The 24,176-nt window shown below is 43.1% G+C and overlaps 1 protein-coding gene across 1 annotated transcript; it reads left to right on the plus strand.

Moving 5' to 3' along the window:
* Positions 1–11,885: 11,885 nt before the first annotated feature.
* LOC126082131 (olfactory receptor 9A4-like) lies at positions 11,886–23,833 on the plus strand. Its single transcript, XM_049894579.1, has 2 exons — positions 11,886–12,838; positions 23,626–23,833. The coding sequence occupies exons 1-2, from the start codon at positions 11,886–11,888 to the stop codon at positions 23,831–23,833; spliced, it is 1,161 nt and encodes a 386-aa protein (XP_049750536.1).
* Positions 23,834–24,176: the final 343 nt, after the last annotated feature.

Genomic DNA, 24,176 nt, shown 5'->3' on the forward strand with positions numbered 1-24,176 from the left:
CAACCAACTATGTCATGTCTATCAGACTGGACAAAAGGAAAACTCTGGGAATGCTAATTGTTGGCATGAATGGGAGGGAATAAGAGCTGTTATCCGTTGCTGATGGGCATATAAAATGCATGGTCCAATTAACCAGATAATAACAAATCTAATAAGTGTGAACTGAGCAAGTCCTTTGGTCTATTTTCACTTTTGTTGGTTATTTCCTCAGCTACGTTGATTCTACTGATGAGCTCATGAATGGAATTATTCATTCCTTATATCATGGTTTTAATTTCTAATGGTTTCATTTGATTCTTTCTTATAATTTTTTCCTTGCTGCTGAAAATCCCCTCTTGGCCACTGTTTCCACTGCATTATTTGACAAGTTTATCCCAATTTTGTGTTAGGTGAGAATTGGTATCAAGAGCTCTCTGTTTAGAGGGGAGCATGTATGAAGATCTCAGGGCAGGAAAGAACCCTAGGAAAGCCCTGGCCTGTTGTGAATGAGGCAAAGAGTGGTGGGAAGTGTCTTCAGAGCTTCATGAATATGTTCATGATCTTAAATTTTATCAAAGCTGCAGTGAGAAGTCATTGAAGGGATCTTAGCCTAGACAAGAGACAAGATGAGTTTGCATTTTTAAATGATCACTTTGGCTTCTGTATTGAAAGTGGACCGAAGGGGTCAAGGGTGGAGGGCGGGGGTCAGCTGAGAAACTGTAGTAACAGCCCAGGTAAGGAATGATGCTGGCTTGGGCTAGGGTGGGGGTAGTGAGGACGGAGAAAAATGGACCAGTGTGAGCATGTTTGGGGGGTCGTGTAGACATGATGGTGATGAATTATGTCTGGAGTAGAGTGGTATCAGGAGTAATTCCCAGATATCTAGAGTGAGCTCAGGATGGAGTGGGAGGTGCCATTTCCTGAGATAGAGACCAATACAGGAGAGGGAGATTTACATTAATAAGTTCTGTTTGGAGACACATTACATTAAGATGCTTGTAAAATATCAAAAATAAGCATTCAAAAAGGTAGCATAAGTCAGCTCTTGCTACAATAATGCTGTGTAACAAACATCCTGCAATCTAAGTGCCTTACATCAACAATCATTGATTTTTTTTCCTGCTTTTGGGTATTTAGGTCAGCTGTGGCTCTTCTGGGCTTGTCTCTAGGTTGTGGGTCAGATTTAGGTATGCACAATGTGTCTCCCATCCTGGACCTCACTCTCCAGACATGGTGTTCTCATGGCAAATAGAAGAAACACAATAGACAAAGCCAAACCATGAAAATACATTAAAAGTCTGTGCTTTTGTCTCAAGTATCAACATCCCATTAGCCAAACCAAGTAGCATGGTGAAGCTGAATCAATGGGGAGGGGTGTATATTCTTTCTACTCTCCTGGGCTACCCCACAAAATCACATGGCAAATGGTTGCATATACCTATAGGGCAGGGAGGGAGCAAAGAGCTGGGAACAGCAATCCAACCTACCCCATGAATATAGAGGTGTGCAGCTCAGAAGATGTGTTTAGACCGGGCATACCCATTATTACTTTATACTTGTGAGATGTTGTGAAATCTTCACAGTGTTAACACAGTTGTTTTTAGAGTCATTGACCTTTCCTTGGCCTATCCAGATAGATATTCATATGAGAGACATCCCCTCGTCCTTTCGTTGTTTCTAGTATATGAAGATAGTCCTGTATTGGTGAAACAATTTGTTCACCTCCACTCCCCGTCCACTCCCCACCACTCTAGTTTATCTTCTGTTGTTTTCAAGGTCATACCCGTGCACAGTTCAAAACAGATTTTCCCACAAAATCCCCCATGCATACAAATGCTCTCTTAATTTCCCTAGACTGAACCAGCAATTTCTTCCACATGGTCAGTACTAGTACCATTCTTCTGTGATGAGTCACTAGGTGTTAATTTTTTTTCTCTTCTGTATCACTCCATAAAAACTCAAGTGCTCTTTTCTAGAATTTAAGGCATGGATGACTAAACCTTTTTTTTTTTTTTTACTTCTACTTTCATCTGCTCTTCACCTCTCTGAGAGAAGGGTATCGTCAGCAGTGCTGAGGACAGTGAAAACTGCTCTAATTTTATGAAGACGAAGAAGGACCCTAACCCTATACACATGGACAGCTAGAGAGCCACCAATACATAACCTCATCAGGTCTGAGAGATACCAACCTAGACAATGAAGTCTCAAGGATAAAACAAAACTAAAATATTTACGACAGGGAACCAGAGACTTCAATCTGTAAATGACAACATCAGAACAAAAAAAGGGAAGAAATGGTGTAGGTATAGAACTTTGAAATGGTGAGGGAGTCAAGGAGTTATCAAATAATAAAAGACTGGTTTAAACTTAGGAAGTTAGGGGTAAATTTCCAGGTAACCACAAAGAAAATTAACACACTTACTCATCAAAATAAAGAAGAAAAACATAACGTCTCAGTAAACGTGATGTACGAAGGTGAAAGAGATGGAAAAAAAAGTACACAAACAAAAGGACACAAAAGAACAAGAGGAACAAAGAAAAAACAGCACCAAAAAAAAAAAGCACTACAAAAAGACAGCAAAAAACTCACACCTATCAATAATCACACTGAACATAAGTGGCTCAGAGAGTGACAGAATGGATTAAAAAAAAAAAACAGGATCTATCCATATGCTGTCTACACAAGACACATGTTAGAAGCAAAGACATAAATTAAAAATCAAAGGATGGAAAAAAAAAATGAAGCAAGTAACTACCAAAAAAGAGTAGGAGTGGCAAGACTAATCGCAGATAAAATAGACTTTAAAACAAAATCCACCACAAAAGACAAAGAAGGGCATTATATATTGATTAAAGGGACAATTCACCATGAAGACATAGCCGTAATAAATATCTACACACCCAGTGACAAGACTCCAAAATACATAAAACAAACTTTACCAGCACCGAAAAGAGAAATTGATAGTACCACAATAGTAGTAGGAGACTACAACACACTACTCTTGGTAAAGGACAGAACACCTAGAAAGAAACTCAACAAAGATACAGAAGATCTAAAGGCCTCAGTCAACCAACCAGACCTCACAGACGTATGCAGAACACTCCACTCAACAGTAGCAAAGTACACATTCTTTTCCAGAGCACATGGAACATTCTCCAGAATAGACTACATCTTACACCACAAAGCAACCCTGAACAAAATCAAAAACACTGAGATAATATAAAGTATCTTCTCTGATCACAATGTCATCAAAGTAGAAATTAATAACAGGAAAAGCAAGGAAAAAAAATCAAATACATGAAAACTGAATGACACCCTGCTTAAAAACCACTGGGTAATAGAAGAAATCAAAGATGGAATCAAAAATTTTCCTAGAATCAAATGAAAATGAAAAGACATTATACCAAAACCTTTGGGACACAGCAAAGGCAGTACTCAGGGGTAAATTTACAGCAATAAATGCACACATCGAAAAAGAAGAAAGGGACAAAATCAAAACACCAGCTACACAATTCAAACAAATAGAAAGAGAACAGCAAAAGAAGCCCACAGCCACCAGAAGAAAGGAAATAATAATAAAGATCAGAGCAGAAATAAATGAAATACAGATTTGAAAAACAACAGTAAGAATCAACAAAACCAGGAGGTGGTTTTTTGAAAGGATCAACAAAATTGACAAACCGTTGGCCAAACGGACAAAAGAAAAACAGGAGAGAAAGCAAATAACCCAAATAAGAATTGAAATGGAGGACATTACAATAGACCCAACTGAAATAAAAAGGATCATAACAGAGTTTTATGAAAACCTATACTCCAAAAAAGTTAAAAACCTGGAGGAAACTGGCTAATTTCTAGAAACACACTACCTACCCAAAGTAACACAAACTGAAGTTGAAAATCTGAACTGACCCATAACAAGACAAGAGATTGAAAAGATATTAAAAAAAAAACTCCCAACAAAAAAAAGCCTTGACCCAGATGGCGTCACTGGAGAATTCTACCAAACATTCAAAGAAGAGTTTACACCAGCACTACTCAAACTATTCTAGAACGTAGAAAAGGAAGGGATACTTCCGAATTCATCCTATGAAGCCAGCATAACCCTGATACCAAAACCAGGCAAAAGCACCTCAAAAAAGAAAATTACAGACCAATATCTCTCATGGATATAGATGCAAAAATTCTCAACAAAATTCTAACCAATAGAATTCAACATCATATTAAAAAAAAAAAAAATACACCATGACCAAGTGGAATTCATACCAGGTATCCAAAGATGATTCAACATTAGAAAATCAATCAACATAATTCATCACACAAATAAAATAAAATAAAATAATCACATGATTGTCTCAATCAATGCATAAAAGGCATTTGACAAAGTTCGACACTGATTCCTGATAAAAACTCTCAATAAAGTAGATATAGAAGGAAATTCCTCAATATAATAAGGGCATCTATTTTCTACAAAACAGAGAGCAAACATCATTCTTAATGGAGAGAGGCTGATAACACTCTCCTTGAGAACAGGAACAGGATAAGGATGCTGTTTATCACCACTTCTATTTGACATTGTGCTGGAAGTCCAAGCTAGAGCAATAAGGCAAGAAAAAGAAATAAAAGGCAACCAAATTGGTAGGAAGAAGTAAAACTGTCCTTATTTGTGGATGATATGATGCTATACATAGAAAACCCAAAAGACTCCACAAGTAAACCATTAGAAAGATTCAGCAGAGCTGTAGGATACAAGACAGACATACAAAAATCGATTCGATTCCTATACAGCAATAAAGAGAACTACAAAAAGGAAATCAGGAAAACAATACCATTTATTATTGTTGTTGTTGTTAGGTGCCGTTGAGTAGGTTCAGACTCATAGCAACCCTATGCACAACAGAACAAAACACTGCCCGGTCCTGAGCCGTCCTTACAATCATTGTTATGCTTGAGCTGATTGTTGCAGTCACTGTGTCAATCCACCTCATTGAGGGTCCTCCTCTTTTCTGCTGACCCTGTACTCTGCCCAGCATGATATCCTTCTCCAGGGACCGATCCCTCCTGACAACATGTCCAAAGTATGTAAGACACACTCTAGCCATCCTTGCTTCTAAGGAGGATTCTGGTTGTACTTCTTCTAAGACAGACTTGTTTGTTCTTTTGGCAGTCTGTGGTATATTCAACATTCTTCGCCAACACCACAATTCAAAGGCAGCAATTCTTCTTCAGTCCTCCTTATTCATCGTCCAGCTTTCACATACATATGATGCGATTTAAAATACCATGGCTTGGGTCAAGTGCCTTAGTCTTCAAGGTGACATCTTTGCTCTTCAACACTTTAAGAGGTCCTTTGCAGCAAATTTACCCAATGCAATGCATCTTTTGATATCTTGACTGCTGCTTCCATGGCTGTTGATTGTGGATCCAAGTCAAATGAAATCCTTGACAACTTCAATCTTTTCTCCGTTTATCATGATGTGGCTCATCGGTCCATTGTGAGGATTTTTGTTTTCTTTATGTTGAGGTGTAATCCATACTGAAGGCTGTGGTCTTTGATCTTCATTAGTAGGTGCTTCAAGTCCTCTTCACTTTTAGCAAGCAAGGTTGTGTGATCTGCATAACACAGGTTGTTAATGAGTCTTCCTCCAATCCTGATACCCCGTTCTTCTTCATATAGTCCAGCCTCTCGGATTATTTTTTCAACATACAGATTGAATAGGTATGGTGAAAGAATACAACCGTGACACACACCTTTCCTGACTTTAAACCAATCGGTATCCCCTTGTTCTGTCCAAACAGCAGCCTCTTGATCTATGTAAAGCTTTCTCATGAGCACAATTAAGTTTTCTGGAATTCCCATTCTTTGCAATGTTATCCATAATTTATTATGATCCACACAGTCGAATGCCTTTGCATAGTCAGTAAAACACAGGTAAACTTCCTTCTGGTATTCTCTGCTTTCAGCCAGGATCCATCTGACATCAGCAATGATATCCCTGGTTCCACGTCCTCTTCTAAAGCTGGCCTGAATTTCTGGCAGTTCCCTGTCTATATACTGCTGCAGCTGTTTTTGAATGATCTTCAGCAAACTTCTGCTTGCGTGTGATATTAATGATATTGTTCTATAATTTCCACATTCAGTTGTATCACCTTTCTTGGGAATAAGTATGAATATGGATCTCTTCCAGTCAGTTGGCCGGAAAGCTGTCTTCCATATTTCTTGGCATAGGTGAGTGAGCACCTCCAGCGCTGCATCTATTTGTTGAAACATCTCAATTGATATTCCATCAATTCCTGGAGCCTTGTTTTTCGCCAATGCCTTCAGAGCAGCTTGGACTTCTTCCTTCAGTACCATCGGTTCCTGATCATATGCCACCTCTTGAAATGGCTGAACAAACAAACAAAGAAGGATCAGTAGTTGGAAAATATGGCCTTGGTGATAGAAACAATGCCGGAGATCAAATGATAGAACTTTGCAAGACTAACGACTTCTTCACTGCAAATACCTTCTTTCACCAACATAAACAGCAACTATAAACATGGACCTCACCAGATGGAACACACAGAAATCAAATTGACTACATCTGTGGAAAGAGATGATGGAAAAGCTCAATATCATCAGTCAGAACAAGGCCAGGGGCTGACTGTGGAACAGACTATCAATTGCTCGTATGCAAGTTCAAGCTGAAACTGAAGAAAATCAGAGCAAGTCCACGAGAGCCAAAATATGACCTTGAGTACATCCCACCTAAATTTAGAGACCATCTGAAGAATAGATTTGATGCACTGCACACTAGTGACCAAAGACCAGACAAGTTGTGGAATGACATCACGGACATCATACGTGAAGAAAGCAAGAGGTCATTGAAAAGACAGGAAAGAAAGAAAAGACCAAGATGGGTGTGAGAGGAGACTCTGAAACTTGCTATTGAATGTCAAGCAGCTGAAGCAAAAGGAAGAATTGAAGTAAAAGAACTGAACAGAAGATTTCAAAGGGTGTCTTGAGAAGACAAAGTAAAGTATTATAATGACATGTGCAAAGAGCTGGAGGTGGAAAACCAAAAGGGAAGAACACGCTCGGCGTTTCTCAAGCTGAAAGAACTAAAGAAAAAATTCAAGCCTCGAGTTGCAATAGTGAAGGATTCTACAGGCAAAATATTAAACGACACAGGAAGCATCAAAAGAAGATGGAAGGAATACACAGAGTCATTATACCAAAAAGAATTAGTAGATGTTCAACCATTTAGTATAGCCTCTAAAAAAATAAAATACTTAGGAATAAATCTAACCAGAGATGTAAAAGAGCTATGCAAGGAAAACTATAAAACACTACTGAAAGAAGCCAAAAGAGACATACATAAATGGAAGAACATGCCATGCTCATAGATAAATAGACTTAACACTGTGAAAATGTCAATCCTACCTAAAGCAATCTACGAATACAGTGTAATCCTGATCCAGATAGCAACAGCATTTTTTAAAGAGATGGAAAAACTAATCATTAACCCATGCATGGTATTTTCATTCATCTCACATGCATCCCAAAACTGGGCAATGTATAAAGAAGGCCTAAGAAGAATCGATGCCTTTGAATTACGGTGTCGGTGAAGAATGTTGAGTACATCATGAACTGCCAAAACAAACAAATCTATCTTGGAAGAAGTACAGCCAGGAATGCTCCTTAGGAGCAAGGATGGAGAGACTTCTTCTCAGATGCTTTGGGCATGTTATCAGGGGAGACCAGTCTCCAGAGAAGGACATCATGCTTGGTAAAGTGGACAGTCAGCTCAAAAGAGGAAGACCCTCAAAGAGATGGATTGATACAGTGGCCGCAACAATGGGCTGAAGCGTAACAACAATTGTGAGGATGGCACAGGACAGTGCAGTGTTGCATTCTGTTGTACGTAGTGTTGCTATGAGTGGAAGCCAACTCAATGGCACCTAACAAGAACCAGTATTATGATGAATAGCATTCAGGTTTTCAGACTCTAATTTTTTATCCATGATCTCACACTGTCTTGAGATCCTTCCCTTCACCAAAGAAACTGTTTACTTGCAAGAAGATAAGTGGAAAAACAAGTCTACTCTAAAGAGCGTTAGTTTTTGCATGGACTTACGTTTTCATTTGTCTTGGATAAATATCAAAGAGTGGAATTGGAAGTTTTATGGTAAGGGCATATTTAACTCTTGTAATTTGCACCACTGTACATTTCCACCAGCAAAGTGTGAGAGTTCCATTTGCTCCATATCTTCACTTGGAATGGTTAAAATCAGTTGAATGTAATATGTTTGAATCTCTGTCTGAACTCTTATTCTATTTTATTGCTCTATATGTCTATTCATCCGTATGATATTAAGCCAATACCATATTTTCTTATTACTCTAGCCTTACAGTAAGTCTTGGAATAAGGTGGCGTAAGTCCCCCAGGTTTGTTCTTCTGTATCAAAACTGCTTTGGCTATTCTATGTCCTATACATTTGGATATGAATTTTAGAATCAGCTTATCAATTTTAGCAAACAGCTTCCTGGAATTTCGGTTGAAAATGCATGGAAACTACAGACCAAATCCGAAGAAAATTAACATTCTAAAAATATTGAGTATTTGGATTCTTGAAAATGGAATCTCTCTTCATATATTTAGGTCTTCTTTAATTTCTCTCAACAATGTTTTATAGTTTTAAGTGACATGGTCTTGCACATATTTTGTTAATAATGTTTTTAGATTCTATTGTAAATTGTATTATTTATTTTCATTTCCAGTGTTAATGATTAGTGTATAGTGATGCAACATTTTTTTGGTATATTGACCTTTTAACTTATGATCTTGCCAACATCACTTATTAGTCCTAATGGCTATTTTAGGACTCTTCTTAGGATTTTTGACATACAGAATTATGTCATCTGTGAATAAGGAATTTTATTTCTTTATTTCCAAGTTGGATTTTAACTTTTTATTTTCCTACTTTATTGGCCTGGCTAGGACTTGCAGTGCAATGTTTAATACAAGTGGTGAGAGCAGATATCCTTGCCTTATTCCTTATCTTAGAGGGAATGCAATAAGTCTTTCATCATTACATTTGATGGTAGCTCTAAGTTTTTTGTAGCTGCCGTGTACCTGCTTGAAGTTTCTCTCTTTTCCTAGTTTTCTCAGAGTTTTTAATTATCAGTGGGTGTTAACTTCTTGGCTGAGACCAATATGCAGGCTTCTTGAGATTTTGGAACATGCTTTACAGGCCATTGTGGTGTCTTCTATTAGGGAGGCTTAGTGAGTAGTTTGGGCTCTGAATGGCTAAGAGAAGCTTTGAGGGGAGCCTGGATAAAGGACATAGCAGGTGAGCCCCTTAGAGTCTGAGATGTCTCCTGGTAACTGAGACTTGGGGTCTTGGGGGAAGGCAGCTGTGTGTTGAGAAGCCCCAAATGGTGAAATTTCAAGTTTTCCCATTAAACAAAAACTTTCAAAAGTTTTAAAACTTAATTGGCCAAAGATGAGAATAACTAAAAGTTTATTCTGCTCTTCCCAGACTGATTGCTCAGGGACTCCCCAAACTTGCACTAATTCAGAACAGGCACCTCAGAGACGAAGCCCTCAGGGGTGAGACCCTCAGCTCCCCACAGCACTGGTATCTCTGGACTTTTTCCTAAGCTCCTCTGTGAGGACAATTTCCTTCTTCACCTCTGCCCCTGGGTATAGCCCGGGTCCAGCCGGAAAAGAGTCAGCCTCAACTGAGCCCTGGAGAGCATAGCAAGGGGCAGGGAAGCCCCTGCACAGAGGTGAGTGTCCATTACAGAAGAAGAGAGGAGAGCATCAGTATGGGAGGGTCTGGACTTGGGCACTTCTAGAACAGAGACAGCAGGAGCCTGAGGAGAGGCTCAGGGAGCTGCAGAGAGGACAGCTGATCTCTGAGTCCCTCCTTAGCAGAAGGCAGATGAGCCCTTCTCTGCCCAACTAGGAATATGCACATCTCTCTGCCCTTCATCAGGATGCTTCTCTCTCATTTTTCTTCATACAGTCTTACTTCTGCAGAAATTGTGGAAAAGAAGACCACTGCATTCTCCCAATAATTCTGTCCTCAAAGCCTATTTGTCCATCAGTAAAACGGCCACAGTGAGAAACTACACATTGGCAGAGCTGTGACTCTTTGAGGCAGGAAAGAAACCAAGGGGAGTAGGTTCCAAAGGATACGGCAGAATTGACCCTGGCTTTTTTTAGGACTAAATACTATTCAATCATCCATCCATCCATCCATCCACCCATCCACCCATCACCCATCCACCCATCCACCCATCACCCATCCACCCATCCACCCATCACCCATCACCCATCCACCCATCACCCATCCACCCATCCACCCATCCATCCATCCATTCATCCATCAAACCTCATGCATCCAACCTCATGGAGTTTATATTCTCATCACATAGATGGACAATAAGTGAATCAATAAAAGGAAATTTCCTGTTTTCCTTCCTTGCTTTATTTATTTGTTTTTTTATGGCACAATTAACACAATAACACCTTATATATTTTTCTTATCTATCTTGTGTCTTTTTTTTTTTTTTTATCGTGTGTCTAGCTTCCATTACCTCCTTGAAGATAAGCTCCATAGCTCAGGGGTTTTTGTTTGTTTGTATATTTTTCTTATCTATCTTGTGTGTGGTCTAGCTTCCATTACCTCCTTGAAGATAAGCTCCACAGCTCGGGGGTTTTTTTTTGTTTTGTTCATAGATACATTTGTTTAATATTAAATGAAGGAATGCAATAAACAATTAAGGACATAAAATATCAGGTAATAATAATCAGTGCTATGAAGAAGACTAAAGTTCTGAGTGTGTCTTCCCTATTGTGGGTAGGTGATTAGGAAGGGTCCCCTGAAGAGGTGGTACTTGACTGAGGATGGCCAGGAGGATACCAAGGTTAGAGACCAGAGTGTTCTAAGCAGCTAAGGCCTCAGATTCATCTCTTTTCTGTCCAGGTGGCACCTATTCTTCATCCCAGGACTTTGGAGGGAAAATGGAGTGAGAGAAAAATGAATCTTCACTGGAAAATGGTCCCAAGCTTTTCTGTGGGATTAATACCATGGCAAAGCTGGGGACTTCAAACTCCCATTTGGAGGCCTTGCTTCCCTGCAATATGAGGGGTTTTGAAATCTGGTCTTGGAGCCCCTGTTCTTTTATGCTGGCCCCAGGATGGGTCTATGTAGTATGGAGGATGGCTGGTATTCAAAGTTCTGTCCTTCGAACATCATCATCATAATGACATTTGAAGGTCATTACATCATCCAGTGAAGAGATGGGCTCAATATTATCATTCTAAGAGGAAGTAGGACAAGTCCAGGACCAGAGGGAACTGATTGACTCAGCGTCAAAACTGGCCAGTTTCAGGCCTTAGCCCATGTCCCTGGGAGAAGGTACATCCACTAGAGTAAAAGACCGGAAAGTGTCCCTCACACCAACAGAAATGAAGGTGTGTTCACCCATCCCAGAAGCTCGCTCCCAGCAAAGCGGGATAGACTGGAGGTGGCTTAACATTTATCCAAGGCAATATACACGTTGGAGGCCCTGGGTGGTGCAAATGGTTTACATTCAGCTGCTAACGGAAAGGTTGGGGGTTCGTGTCCACCCAGAGGTGCCTCAGAAGAAAGGCCTGGTGATCTACTTCCATAAAAGCAGATATTAAAAGCCTTATGGAGCACTGTTCAACTCTGACACATGTGGGGTTTCGATGAGTCAGAGTTGACTTGCCAGCAACCAGTACTTGTATGTCCATGGTAGTGGGGACATCTCACCTAAGGTTGGAAATAGTTTCTCACCCTAACCTGTCTTCTCCCCTGAGACCAGAACCACGTGGAGCAATGTTAATTCTCTTTGATTTCTATGTTTCACAAGGACAAGAGCAAGGACTAAGTGATGGGGAATCATTCCAGTGCCACAGAATTCTGCCTTCTAGGTTTTCATGGATCCCAAAAATTACACCATATCCTCTTTACTATATTTTTCTTCTTCTACTCAGTGACAGTAATGGGAAACTTGGTCATCATCATGATTGTCTGTGTTGATAAGCATCTGCATTCCCCTATGTATTTCTTCCTCATCCACCTCTCTGTCCTGGAGACCCTAACCACAACCATTGTTGTTCCCGTGATGCTCTGGGGGCTGCTGCAACCTGGGATCCAGACAATATCACTGGCTGCCTGTGTTGCTCAGCTCTTCTTGTACCTCGCTGTGGGGGCTACAGAGTTTGCATTACTGGGAGCAATGGCTGTGGACCGTTACGTGGCTGTCTGTAACCCTTTGAGGTACAACATCATCATGAACAGCCGCACCTGCACCTGGGTAGTGAGCGCATGCTGGGTGTTTGGGTTCCTTTCTGAAATCTGGCCAGTCTACACCACGTTTCAGTTTACCTTCTGCAAATCCAATGTGTTAGACCATTTTTTCTGTGACAGAGGACAATTGCTCAAACTATCCTGTGATGACACTGTGTTCACAGAGTCCATCTTCTTCTTAATGGCTATTTTCATTATTGTTGGTTCTTTGATCCCTACAATTGTCTCCTATACCTACATCATCTCCACCATCCTCAAGATCCCCTCAACTTCTGGCTGGAGGAAAGCCTTCTCCACCTGCGCCTCCCACTTCACCTTTGTCGTCATTGGCTACGGCACCTGCTTCTTCCTCTACATGAAACCCAAGCAAACTCAGGCAGCCGAGTACAGTAAGATCGTTTCCCTGCTGATCTCTGTAGTGACCCCTTTCCTGAACCCTTTCATCTTCACCCTCCGGAATGACAAAGTCAAGGAGGCCCTTGGCAATGAGGTGAAATGCTGCTGTCAACTCCTCAAAGACTTGCTCTTTTCTGAGTCAGTTTCAGGTGGAACAGTCCTCATTATGGATTATTCTAAGTCCTCAGTCCCCTCCCCCCCATCATTATCATCACCGCAGAACCCACCTCAGGTGTACAAATCCCATTCAGGTCTTGGAAGTAGACACAGTAGGTAAGAGGAGACCCATTCTCTGCCTACTAGAATCTCACAGCCTTAGTTTCTGCTCGTGGCCACAGTTGAACTGAAGAAGCACATCCTGGCAATGTGGGAGGAATTAGAGGAAAGAGACACATTGTGTAGTATCCTATTTTCCCAATTAATTTGCTGAGCACCACCCCTGAACATGTATTTCAGGTTAGGTAGGAGGCTAGAGGGAGACGGTGAGCTAGGTCCACACTGAAGGCGTGACAGCAGACTGTTCACTCAGTTCCTTCATCGGTCATCGCTAGGGCCACTCTACAACGTTCTGCTATTTCTTGACCAGGTGGCCACATGCACTTAGAAATGCCCTAAATCCCTCTTTTCCTTGTCGTATGCCATATTATCCTGTACCATTGATACTACAGGCATGTGCTTGTTGGGTACACTCTGCTGCAGAATCAACCTAGAGTGGCGACGAGGGGGTTGGAGAGCTTCTCATCTGGCAGATCCTGGTGGAATAGAGAAGGGGAAAGCATTTGGGGACAGACCTTGGGTAGAAGGTTCCTTTTGTTAAACTTCAGGGGTGTTACCATTCCCTTTGTGGCAGGTATGGGGACAGGGCAAATAAGAACTAAATGACTAATTCTAGAGAGAGCATCTGTGTTTCACAGCTGCTTAAAGCAACTCCTTCTATTCAGACTCCTCCCAGACTTGGACTTCATGCTTCATCATTCCTCTTGATTCTCTGTCCCCCAAATTCAACCTCCTCAACTCTGGAGTTGTTGATAATTCCAGGACAGGCTGTTTGGCAATGTTGTAGGTATTTCATGTCTTGTTGGAGGAAGGGCTTAGAAGAAAGGAGGATGTTTGGAGGAATGCCACTTAGCCATCCTGGCAGCTCTGCCACCACCTAGCAGTGTGGCTGCAATAGCACAGTGTGGGTAGTGCCTTCCTGTCTAGAGAGGGGACAGAGCCATCCTGAAGGACTGAGAACCTTGCACTATACACAGGTACCAGACCAGAAGCAAGTGGGTTCTTCAAACCCACGTCCTCTTTGTCAAGTCCAGTTCATGGAAGCTGTTCTGGCCAGAAGTATTGCCTTTTCTCTAACTCAGAAACCCAGAGAGGGTGTCTTTTACTAGTGTGAACAAAGACTGTGTCTGACCAAGTTGTATCTGGGCTATGGAGGGCAGAGAAGAGAAGACCCTGAACCTGGTATGTATGCTATTCAGTCCTTCGACCCTGTTGGCTCCTGGCCTCTTGCTCCCTGCTTACCCTTGGCTCATTCACCAACTTCCCTGTTCCTCTTCCTCTCTCCCTGCCTTATGGAGTTCTCAGGTTCCTCTCTGTCTCACTGACCCCTTCCCCCATTTCACCTTGAGTGAAGACTCCGACCTTCTACTCTTGCCTGTTCCTATTGTTTCCTGCACTCTCCACTAACATTTCTGCTCTTTCCCACTCCTCTCCTGAATCTCAGGATACCGCCTTTGAATGCCCTGGGCATTTTGCATATTTTCTCAAATAAGTGTGTCTAATGAGAAAGCTGGAAGTTCCTCTGAGCCTGAGCATGGGTTACGGGGTGGGGTGGAGAAGGACAGCTCCATAGGAGAGTTCCACGAGAGGGGAGTAGTGATGGCGTGTTAAAGTTCTCTCCAGCTGGGCCCTGGTTTTTCTGTTTAGTCTTTGATCCTGAAGGAGGCCACTATTCCTCTGCATCTCAGCTGCAAGCCTACCTTATTCCAGACCCAAATGCCGACCTCGTCCCCACTCTGGGAGGTGGAGGACAGATCACAGCTCCACTGGGAGCTCCTATCTCCCAAGTTGCAGGCATCTTCTGGAGAAAAATGAAACGCTCACCACTACTACAAACACACCATGGGGCCTCAGTAGCTTCCTGCTCTGCTTACTTCTCCTCTCGCTTCCTCACGACTGAGCACAGATACACTCAATACTCAGCATATCGTTGTTAGCGGCTGTTGAGTCTACTGAGACTCATGGCAACCCCACGTGCAACAGAATGAAATGTCTCCTTACCCTGTGTCATTATCAGGATCACCGGCATGTTGGAGTGCATTGTTGAGGCTATTGTGTCAATCCATCTCACTGAGCATCTTCCTCACCCTCACTGGCCCTCTGCTTCACCAAACACAATGTCCACCTCTAGTGATTGATCCCTCCTGATGACAGGTCCAAAGCAAGCAAGTCGGATAAGGTTCTTTTGTGATCTGGAAGGTTTTCATTGGCTCATTTCCAGAAACATATCACTAGGCATTTCTTCCTAGTCTGTCTTAATCTGGAAGCTCTGCTGAAACCTGTCACCATGAGTGACCCTGGTGGTATTTGAAACACTGGTGGCATAGCTTCCAGGATCACAGCAACACTCAAACCACCACAGTACAAAAAAACTGACAGAAGGGTGATGGATACTCAAATAGAGTTCTAAAAAGAAATACTAATTATAGATCTTCATTTGAACAACTTTTTCACACATATTACTACACCACAAAATAATTTTTATCCATACTTAAATGTGTTGCAATTTTTACTTAATTTAAACACTAGCCTATGTTTATACGTACTTTGCATTTTTAGTTATATGCTCATAGTGAAAACAAAACAAGAGTAAATACTACTTCCAACCTGAAAAGTTTTTAACAGTCCCTCTTCTGGAAAATTTTTTTGGGGAAAATGAAATGGTTTATCAGCTAGTATCTGCTTCATCTCTCTGACAAGTGCTTCCAATTTTCTGTGTTTTGTTTCCTACAAGTATTCCTCTGTATCTAAATTTAATATGCATAAATATTGGTGTATATGACACAAATTTAGATATTAAACTCTTTATTTTATATAACGGTCCTTAAGAGCATATATGGAATAAGAAGAGAGTGGTATGTAATGAAAACTCCTAAGGGTTCTTGGGTAGCCATTCTTCGTGTCTGACTGATACATCATGAATGCTTTATTAACATTGATAATAATGACTAACACTGAATGAAGATGTCTATGATTTCACTAGGTCGTCTGATTCCAAAATTTCCTCTTTGCCTGTTTGTTATTTTGCCCCATGAACATGAGCAAATTTTTCCAATAATGACACTGAATATAACTTCTACATTATTTTATTTGTTTCTATACGTTGAACACCTACTGCATGTAAGAACTTTCCTAAATACTTGGAAAGCAAATAGGAGGAAGAGATCAAATATGTATTGATTGCATACTAAAAACCAAATCCTCTGCCATCGAGTCAATGCCAACTCATGGCAACCCCATGTATTACAGAGCAGAGCTACTCTGTAGGGTTTTCTTGGTTGTAATCTTTGAGAAAGGAGTCTTGGTAGCGCAGTGGTTAAGTACTCTGCTGCTGGTCAAAAGGTCAGTACTTGGAACCCACCAGCTGCTCCAAGGCAGAAAGATGTGAAAGTTGCTTCAGTAAAAATTTACAGCCTTGGAAACCCTATGAGGTAGTTCTACTGTGCCCTATAGGGTCACTATGAGTCAGAATTGACTCAATGGCAGTGGGTTGGGTTTGTTTGGGAATCTCTGAGGAAGCAGAGTACCAGGACTTTCTTCTACCTGGTGCCAATGGGTAGGTTTAAACTGGCAACTTTTAGGTTGTTGTTAGGTTCCATCGAGTCGGTTCCAACTCATAGTGACCCCATGTACAACAGAATGAAACACTGCCCAGTCCTGAGCATCCGCACAGTCCTCGTTATGGTTGAGCCCATTGTTGCAGCCACTGTGTCAAGCCATCTTGTTGAGGGTCCTCCTCTTTTTCACTGACCCTCTATTTTACTAGGCATGATGTCCTTCTCCAGGAATTGGTCCCTTCTAATTTTTTAATAACATGTCCAAAGTATGTGAGACTTGCTTCTAAGGAGCATTCTGGTTGTACTTCTTCCATGACAGATTGGTTCGTTTTTTTGGCAGTCCACGGTATATTCGATATTCTTTAACAACACCACAATTCAAAGGCATCAATTCTTCTTAGGTTAGTAGTCAAGTACAAACTGTTTGAGCCACCCAGGGACCTATTGTATACTAAAAACAAAACCCATTGCCGTCAAGTCGATTTCAACTCCTAGCAACTCTATAGGACGGAGTAGAACTGCCCCATAGGGTTTCCAAGGAAGAGCTGGTAGATCTGAACTGCCCACCTTTTTGAGCTCTTATCCACGGATGCACCAGGGCTCCGTTGTATACTAAAAAAAAAAAAATACTAAGTACCTTGTAATTCTTTATTTTTAAATTCAATCGTGGCAATAACCTGTAAGGTAAGTATTATTATATCCATTTAATGGATGAAAAAATAGAGACTCAGAGGGGCTAAGAAGTTTGCTAATGTTTACTTACCACCAACCATAACACATCCATCACATTGGAGTGGGAGGTGCCGTTTCCTGAGATAGAGACCAATAGAGGAGATGTAGGTTTACATAATAAGTTCCATTTGGAGTCATATTATATTAAGATGCTTGTGAAAGATCCAAAATGAATATTCAAAAAGGTAGATGGGTTACATCAGTCAGCTCTTGCTGCAATAATGCTGTGTAACAAGCATTCTGCAATCTCAGTGCCTTAAATCAACAAACATTGATTTTTCCTGCTTTTGGGTATTTAGGTTGGCTGTGGCTCTGCTGGGTTTGTCTCTAGGTTGAGGGCCATGTTCAGATATGCACAATGTGTCTCCCATCCTGGACCTTACCTCCCCCAGACATGGTGTTCTCATGGCAAATAGAAGAAACACAAAAAAGAAAGCCAAACCATAGAAATACATTGAAAAGCTTGTGCTCGTGTCTCAACTATCAACATCCCATTAGCTAAAGCAAGTCGCGTGGTGAAGCTGAATCAATGGGGGTGGTGGGGTGTATGTTCTACCTACTCTCCTGGGCTTCACCACAAAGTCACATTAAAAATGGGCGTATACACCATAGGGCAGGGAGGGGGGAGGCAAAGAGCTGGAAACAATAATCTAATCTACCCCATGAATATAGTGGCATGCAGCTCAGAAGATGTGTATAGACTGGGCATATACATTATTACTTTATACTTGTGAGATGTTGTGAAATCTTCACGGTGTTAACACAGTTTTTTGGAGGGGGGCAGTAGTTGACCTTTCCTTGGCCTAGCCATATAATTTTAATATGAGAGACAGCCCCTCATTCCTTGGTTCCTTCCAGTATATGAAGACAGTCTAGTCTTGGTGAAGCAATTTTGTCACCACCCCCTTACTTACCCCACACCATGGTAATTTATCTTCTGTTATTTTCAAGGCCACGCCTGTGCACAGTTCAAAATAGACTTTCTCACAAAATCCCCCATGCATACAAATGCTGTCTTAATTTCCCTGGACTTCCTGGCAATTTCTTCCACACGATCAGCACTAGTACCATTCTTCTGTGATGAGTCACTGGATTTTATATCTTTGACCCTTCTTTATCACTCCATAAAAACTTGAACACTCTTTTCTAGAATTAAGGAGAGGATGACTAAGCTTTTTTTTTTTTTTTTTTTTTGCTTTCTTCTGCTCTTCACCTCTCCGAGAGAAGGGTATTATCAGCAGTGCTGAGGACAGAGAAAGCTCCTCTGATGTTAAGGATCAGCTAAGACTCTAACCCTACACACACACACTCCTAAATAATTTTTCTGTAGCTCCTTTGAAATTTGGTTGATATTGGATCTTCTGTCCATTTACCTCAGCCAACTCCATTCATAGATTAGGCCTTTCTTCTACTGGATGTATATTTTAAAAAGTCAGTCTTCTTTTAGATTTTACCTTAGTGGAAGTTATTGGCACTTCTACCCACCATCACCTCACCAGCTCACGGCACGCACCCCCCCAGCAACTGTGAGAGTTGGTGGCTAATGGCTCACAGTCGTCTCTTCTTCAGAGACTTGACCTGGCTGAACAGAAGCCACCTCACCTAGGAGGTTTATACCCTAATGCCTCCTGGGAAAAGCCCAGAGACCAAGATCAATTGACACAGAGGTACCAAAGCCATCCACTTGTGTCAATATGGGACCCACTTGGTGGAACAATTTTGTCTTCAGAGGCCTCCACGGGACCAGGCTGAACCTGACTTCTGGGAGATCTCGTCCTTGATTAGCCTCCTTCCCTTGCCCTAGTGTGCTCTCTCACTCTCCTTTTCCTGAGAGCTCTCCACAAAACACGTCGTCCCCGACTTACGACGTATTCCAGTTATGATGAATCGCACTTAAGACCATCTTTTTTTGTCCACCTTATTTATTTTTTTTTATTGTTAGTAATACATACTACATACGATGGTGCAGCATGTATTGTGCTGATGTTATCATTCTCATACCAATCCCCAAAGATGAATAAAGATCATATTTATACAGACACTCAAAATAAAAGGCAATAATAATGAAAACTAAAAAAATAATGAGGTATTCGACCTACGTGAGAACCCACTTACGACGAGTCATCGGGAACTACCTGTAAATCCCCTTCACAGGAGTCCCTGCCTCAGGCTCTGTCTCTAGGGAACTCAGTCCAGGCCAGTTGGTATTGGAATTGGTCCTCAAAGCCAGCTCTAGTGATGGGAGTCTGACGGTGGATCGCTTGCTGCTGAATGCCAATGAGAACCCCATCACTGGTATCACTGACTGACCCCAGAATGGCTAGAATGATGTAGATGTATGATTGCCAAGATTTTTATCTCTAGTAGACTAACACTGGAGAGGTTTGAGAGAAAAAGTAACTGTAAGGACTGTGGGATCTGGCAGATACTGCTAAGTGCCATTGTTGAGAGACAATGACAGACTCAGCTTTACTGAGAGCAAGTGTGAGAGCGAATGAGCCTCTTTGGTAGCATTTAATGAGAAGCTCACACTGTGCAGCAGAGGGGAGAGAAAGTGCAGACCAGGTTCCAGACTTGGTGTAAAAGTAGCAGAAGAAGGCTCAATCCGCAGCCAAGACAAATCTCCTATCCCACATCCAGGGTTCTGATAGGGAGTGAGTGGGGTCCTCGGCCTCAGCATGAAGATTTCTGGCCAGGGAGATTTGAGAGCCATGAATCTCTCCCCTGTTGGAATATAGAATGCCTCCCTTCCATGGAGACGATGTAGAGAGCTCCATGAGGCAGGTGTCCTACAGACAATGCTTGCCTTCCTCAGGACCTGCCTCCTCGTCTTCTACCACCAGATGCATACATAGGGCCAAATCTCAGAGTAACCTGGCTGCGAAGAGCCAAGGCTGCTAGCAGAGGAGAGATACCCCACACCAACAATGCTGCAGGAGCTGGCTAACGTGTAACAGCAGGCATGGGAGAGTGTGGAGTGGATCCTGAGGGCAGTGGATTGGGGAAGGTGGAACATAAAGCTGGATATGGGAGGTTGATTAACACGGAGTCACACCCCTATCATGCAGGACTTAACACCTTGGTAAGGTCCTGAGAAATGGGAGTAATAGCTGCTATCCACTGGTGCATGGAGGTTTAGAAAATGTGCTTTGTGGGTCTAGAAATTCTGGCCCCAAAGGGGACCCAAAGCTATGGCTGGCTTCCCTTGGTCACTACAGAAGCCTTGTGTTAGTAGACGGGCAGACCTCTCTTTCCCCTTGCTCTCTCCTCCTCTCCCCTTCTCTTCTCTTTCTCTCCCCTCCCCACATATACCTACAAGTGTGCATGCACACGTACATGTACACACACAAGTACAGGCACAGGCACACACACACAGACACACACGGTGCATAGAGGAGCATTCGCTCTGTGTCAGGCCACACGCTAAGATCTGAGAGCACAGGTATGGAACTCAGGGTCTTCCATCAAAGAGCTCGTGGTCCAGTGAGGGAGTGGAACAGGCCCGTGGACAGTGCTCTGTTATGAGTGACTCCACAGAGCCATGCTCAAGGGCTATGGCAGCAACAAGGAGGGGCACCATCTCAGCCTGAGGCGGTGAGGTAATGGGAGGCTTCTAAGAATCAATGGTGCTTGACTTTGAAAGAAAAGCAGGCATTTTCAGGCAGAAAATGGGAAATCCCCTATGTTCCTGTGCTCATAGTCAACTGGGACCCGGCTTCCCTCAAGGTTAATCTCTTGGCGTGTATTTCTAGTCTATCCAAATAGACATTTCATAGAAGACGCAGATGGTGTGAATCCAACCGTCAGACATTCGCAAAGCCATCTGATAGCAGGAACTACCCCTCAGGAGTTTGGAATTCCAAAAGACAACTCGCTTCTAACAGGATGTCTTATTTCTTTCTCATGACTGAGCTACCTTCCTGAAGCTTCCCTTGTGAAAACACAGCAGAACATGGCATGATTAGGGCAGGAATATACTCCATGTAGAGAAGCTGTAGGTGTGAAAGGGGGGCTCTCCCAGGGCCCAGCTCCTTTCCCCTGAATTCCATCTTTGCCTGAGAAGAGGATGAGCGGAAAAACAAGGCGCCTCTCTCCCAGTTCAGAAGGACGTGGGAGTTATGATGTGACAGAATGTCTACACCCTCTCTAAGTCTTGTACACCCTCTCTAAGTCTTAGAAAGTTGGTGAAAATTACAAACAGAACATTTGAGGGAACAGGTAGCTATGAGGTTCTCCATGAATGTCTGCGATCATCTGCACTTTGTTTACATACTTGGAAGTCAAAACCCAGGGAAGCAGAGTCATTGTTCAAGTTCAATGGCCAGTCAGTGCTCATGCTAAGAGTTATACTTGGCCTGCTGGATACAGTGCTCATGCTAAGAGTTATTAAACCTGGCCTCTGGATTCGAAAGCACAAGGTACGCTGATGAGGAAGCGGTACAAAGGGAAAGAAAATAGATAGCGGGCGTGTTCAAGGCCACAAACACTGTGGATTGATTAGGTTGCCTAGGTAACCAGTAGAAATGGAGAAAAGGTTCTGGTTAAACTCTGGAGAGAATTTTCCAGGACGCAGAAATGTAGCTAGAATCTGAGAGAAAAACCCCAGCAGATGAATGACGTTAGACAAATGGGTCTTTGGATTAATCTACAGGTAGAACTAACTGCAGATGTAAGGTAAGCAGGCCCTTCCCTCTGAGAGCAGCCAGATGAAATGGGAGAGGGGCTGGGGAAGGACAGGACAGTGGACAGAGAAGGGCTACCTGGCCAAGCCTGTTGCCCGTTCTGAGCCTCCTTCTGGTGCTGACATCTGTCTTTATGAGCAGGAAGCACTAGACCAGAGCCACACTGAGGGAGAAAGAGACCAGACCCAAAATGTTGCAGCAGTGGTTGATCTGGAAGTTCTCAGGAGAGGGAGGTGGTGCTGAGGGTGAGCAATGGCTCCGGAATATTGTGTGAGAGAGGGAGGGAGACAGAGAGCAAGCTCCCAGCAGCTCTGCACGGATCTTAGAGAACTGGGGGTGAGGGATCCAAGGGGACACTTTGGAAGACATCTATGTGCAGGATTTAGGAGTTAGGAGCAGCTTAAAGAGATTGAAAGGAAAAAAAAGAAAGGAAGAAAATTAGAAGGCTGACTGCATCTCATGATGTGATAAATTGGCCAATCTCCTATTTATATGTGGATTATGGTTAGAATTCTTTCTCTTTAGTTAAAAAATAGCATCGTGTGTTGGTGCGAATTTGAGTGGGAAGTTGGAGGGACAGCAGGGGGTGAGCAGGTATGGTGGTAACTTACTTGAAATGTGTAGAGGAAGAGAGGCAGAGAGGAAGGGCTTGGTGAGCAGGTGAGGAAGGAAGTGCTCCATGTCAGGAAGGCACTTCAGGTGGGAGCAGAGCTGGGGTGGACACAAGCGTGTGGAGGGGACACGCGCTGAGACACGGCTTACGAGTGAGGCACTGAGGCCGGGGCTGAAGGGGCCAAGGGGAGTTCATGCCTCCAAAACCCAGGATCAACCAGCCCAGAGGACGGAAGACCCGGGGTCCAACAGGAAAGGGTGGAGAACGGCTGCAAGTATCGCAGGCACAGCAAAGGTGCCTAGGACCACCACTACCAAGAAGTGGGAAGAGCCCGGCCTCACACTGATGACATTACCCACATCCTGTCATAACCTGGCCGAGAAGAGACCATTATTGCCATTTGACGGCTGAGGAGCTGAGGCCCACAGAGGGTGAAACATACAGCTTGAGAGTGACCCAAGTTGCCCTTGGACTCCCATATGGCAAAGTTCATGGCCTTCACCACAGGGAGGCACCAACCATTGTCACTGCAGTGCCCACACATACATGTGCACCCCACGTTGCCAACATAATGGGTAGGTAATGTAAGTGTGTGCCATGGATGAGCTGACAAATAAAATTACCATCCACTGAAAAACACTGCTGATTTTGCAACTTGGCCCTGTATGAACATCCTCAACTTGTTGTTGTTAGCTGCTGTCAAGTCGGCCCTGACTTGTGGCCAGCCCAAGCACAAAGGAACAAAACGCTGCCCAGTTCTGCCCAATCCCAATGATTGGCTACCAGTAGGACTGCTGTGATCCATAGGGTTTTCATAGGCTGAGTTTTTAATGTAGATCACCAGGCCTCTTTTCTTAGCCTGTCTTAGTCTGAAAGCTCGGCTAAGACCTGTCCAACATCTCAGCAACATGCAAGCCTCCACTGCACTGACTGGCACCGGAACCTAGGTCTCCAGCATAGATGGCCAGATTTCTACCAGCGAACCACCACTACTAGGGGTTACTAAAAGGATCCATTTTTCAACTTTAGTACCAAGTGGGGGGTTCATAGTTGGCCACCATGTAGGAGGGAGTGTGCAGTGGACGAGCTTGGTAACCCCAGCTCACCAGACAGTGATGGCATCCTGTTGGCGCACACCCTGTCCACTCTGCAGGCCAATGACGTGCTCCGAGCACGCCCACGTCCTCACAGCGCCCAGGGGGCGTGCACTGTGCAGATGTGCCCGGAGGAGGAACCCTCTGGGTCTGACCAGCTGAAGGAAAGGCGGACCTAAACCAGGGCCTTAATTTAGAGGAGGAAAAAAAAAAAAAAAAATTTTTTTTTTTTTCCCTTTCCTGGGCTGCTCCTAACTAGTGATCAGCGGGGTGTGATGGGCCCCTTGCTGGAGACAGTGTCGGCTTGCCTGCAGGTGTGCCTTCATCGTCGTTACTTCACTTTTCCAGGTTAAAGAACGTTAACAAGCAATTATTTCTGCCCATTTCCAGCACCTGCAGGAACGTCGCTTGGGCTTTCCCAGCCGCGTACGTCCACCGCCACCTAGTGGCAGCTCTGGGTAACGCAGCAGAGATCCTGGGGACAGGGTAATCAGGGTGCAGGCTAGTTTCCCGGGGGAGAGA

The sequence above is a fragment of the Elephas maximus genome, chromosome 8, assembly GCF_024166365.1.
Source record: "Elephas maximus indicus isolate mEleMax1 chromosome 8, mEleMax1 primary haplotype, whole genome shotgun sequence".
In the NCBI taxonomy this organism is placed as follows: domain Eukaryota; kingdom Metazoa; phylum Chordata; class Mammalia; order Proboscidea; family Elephantidae; genus Elephas; species Elephas maximus.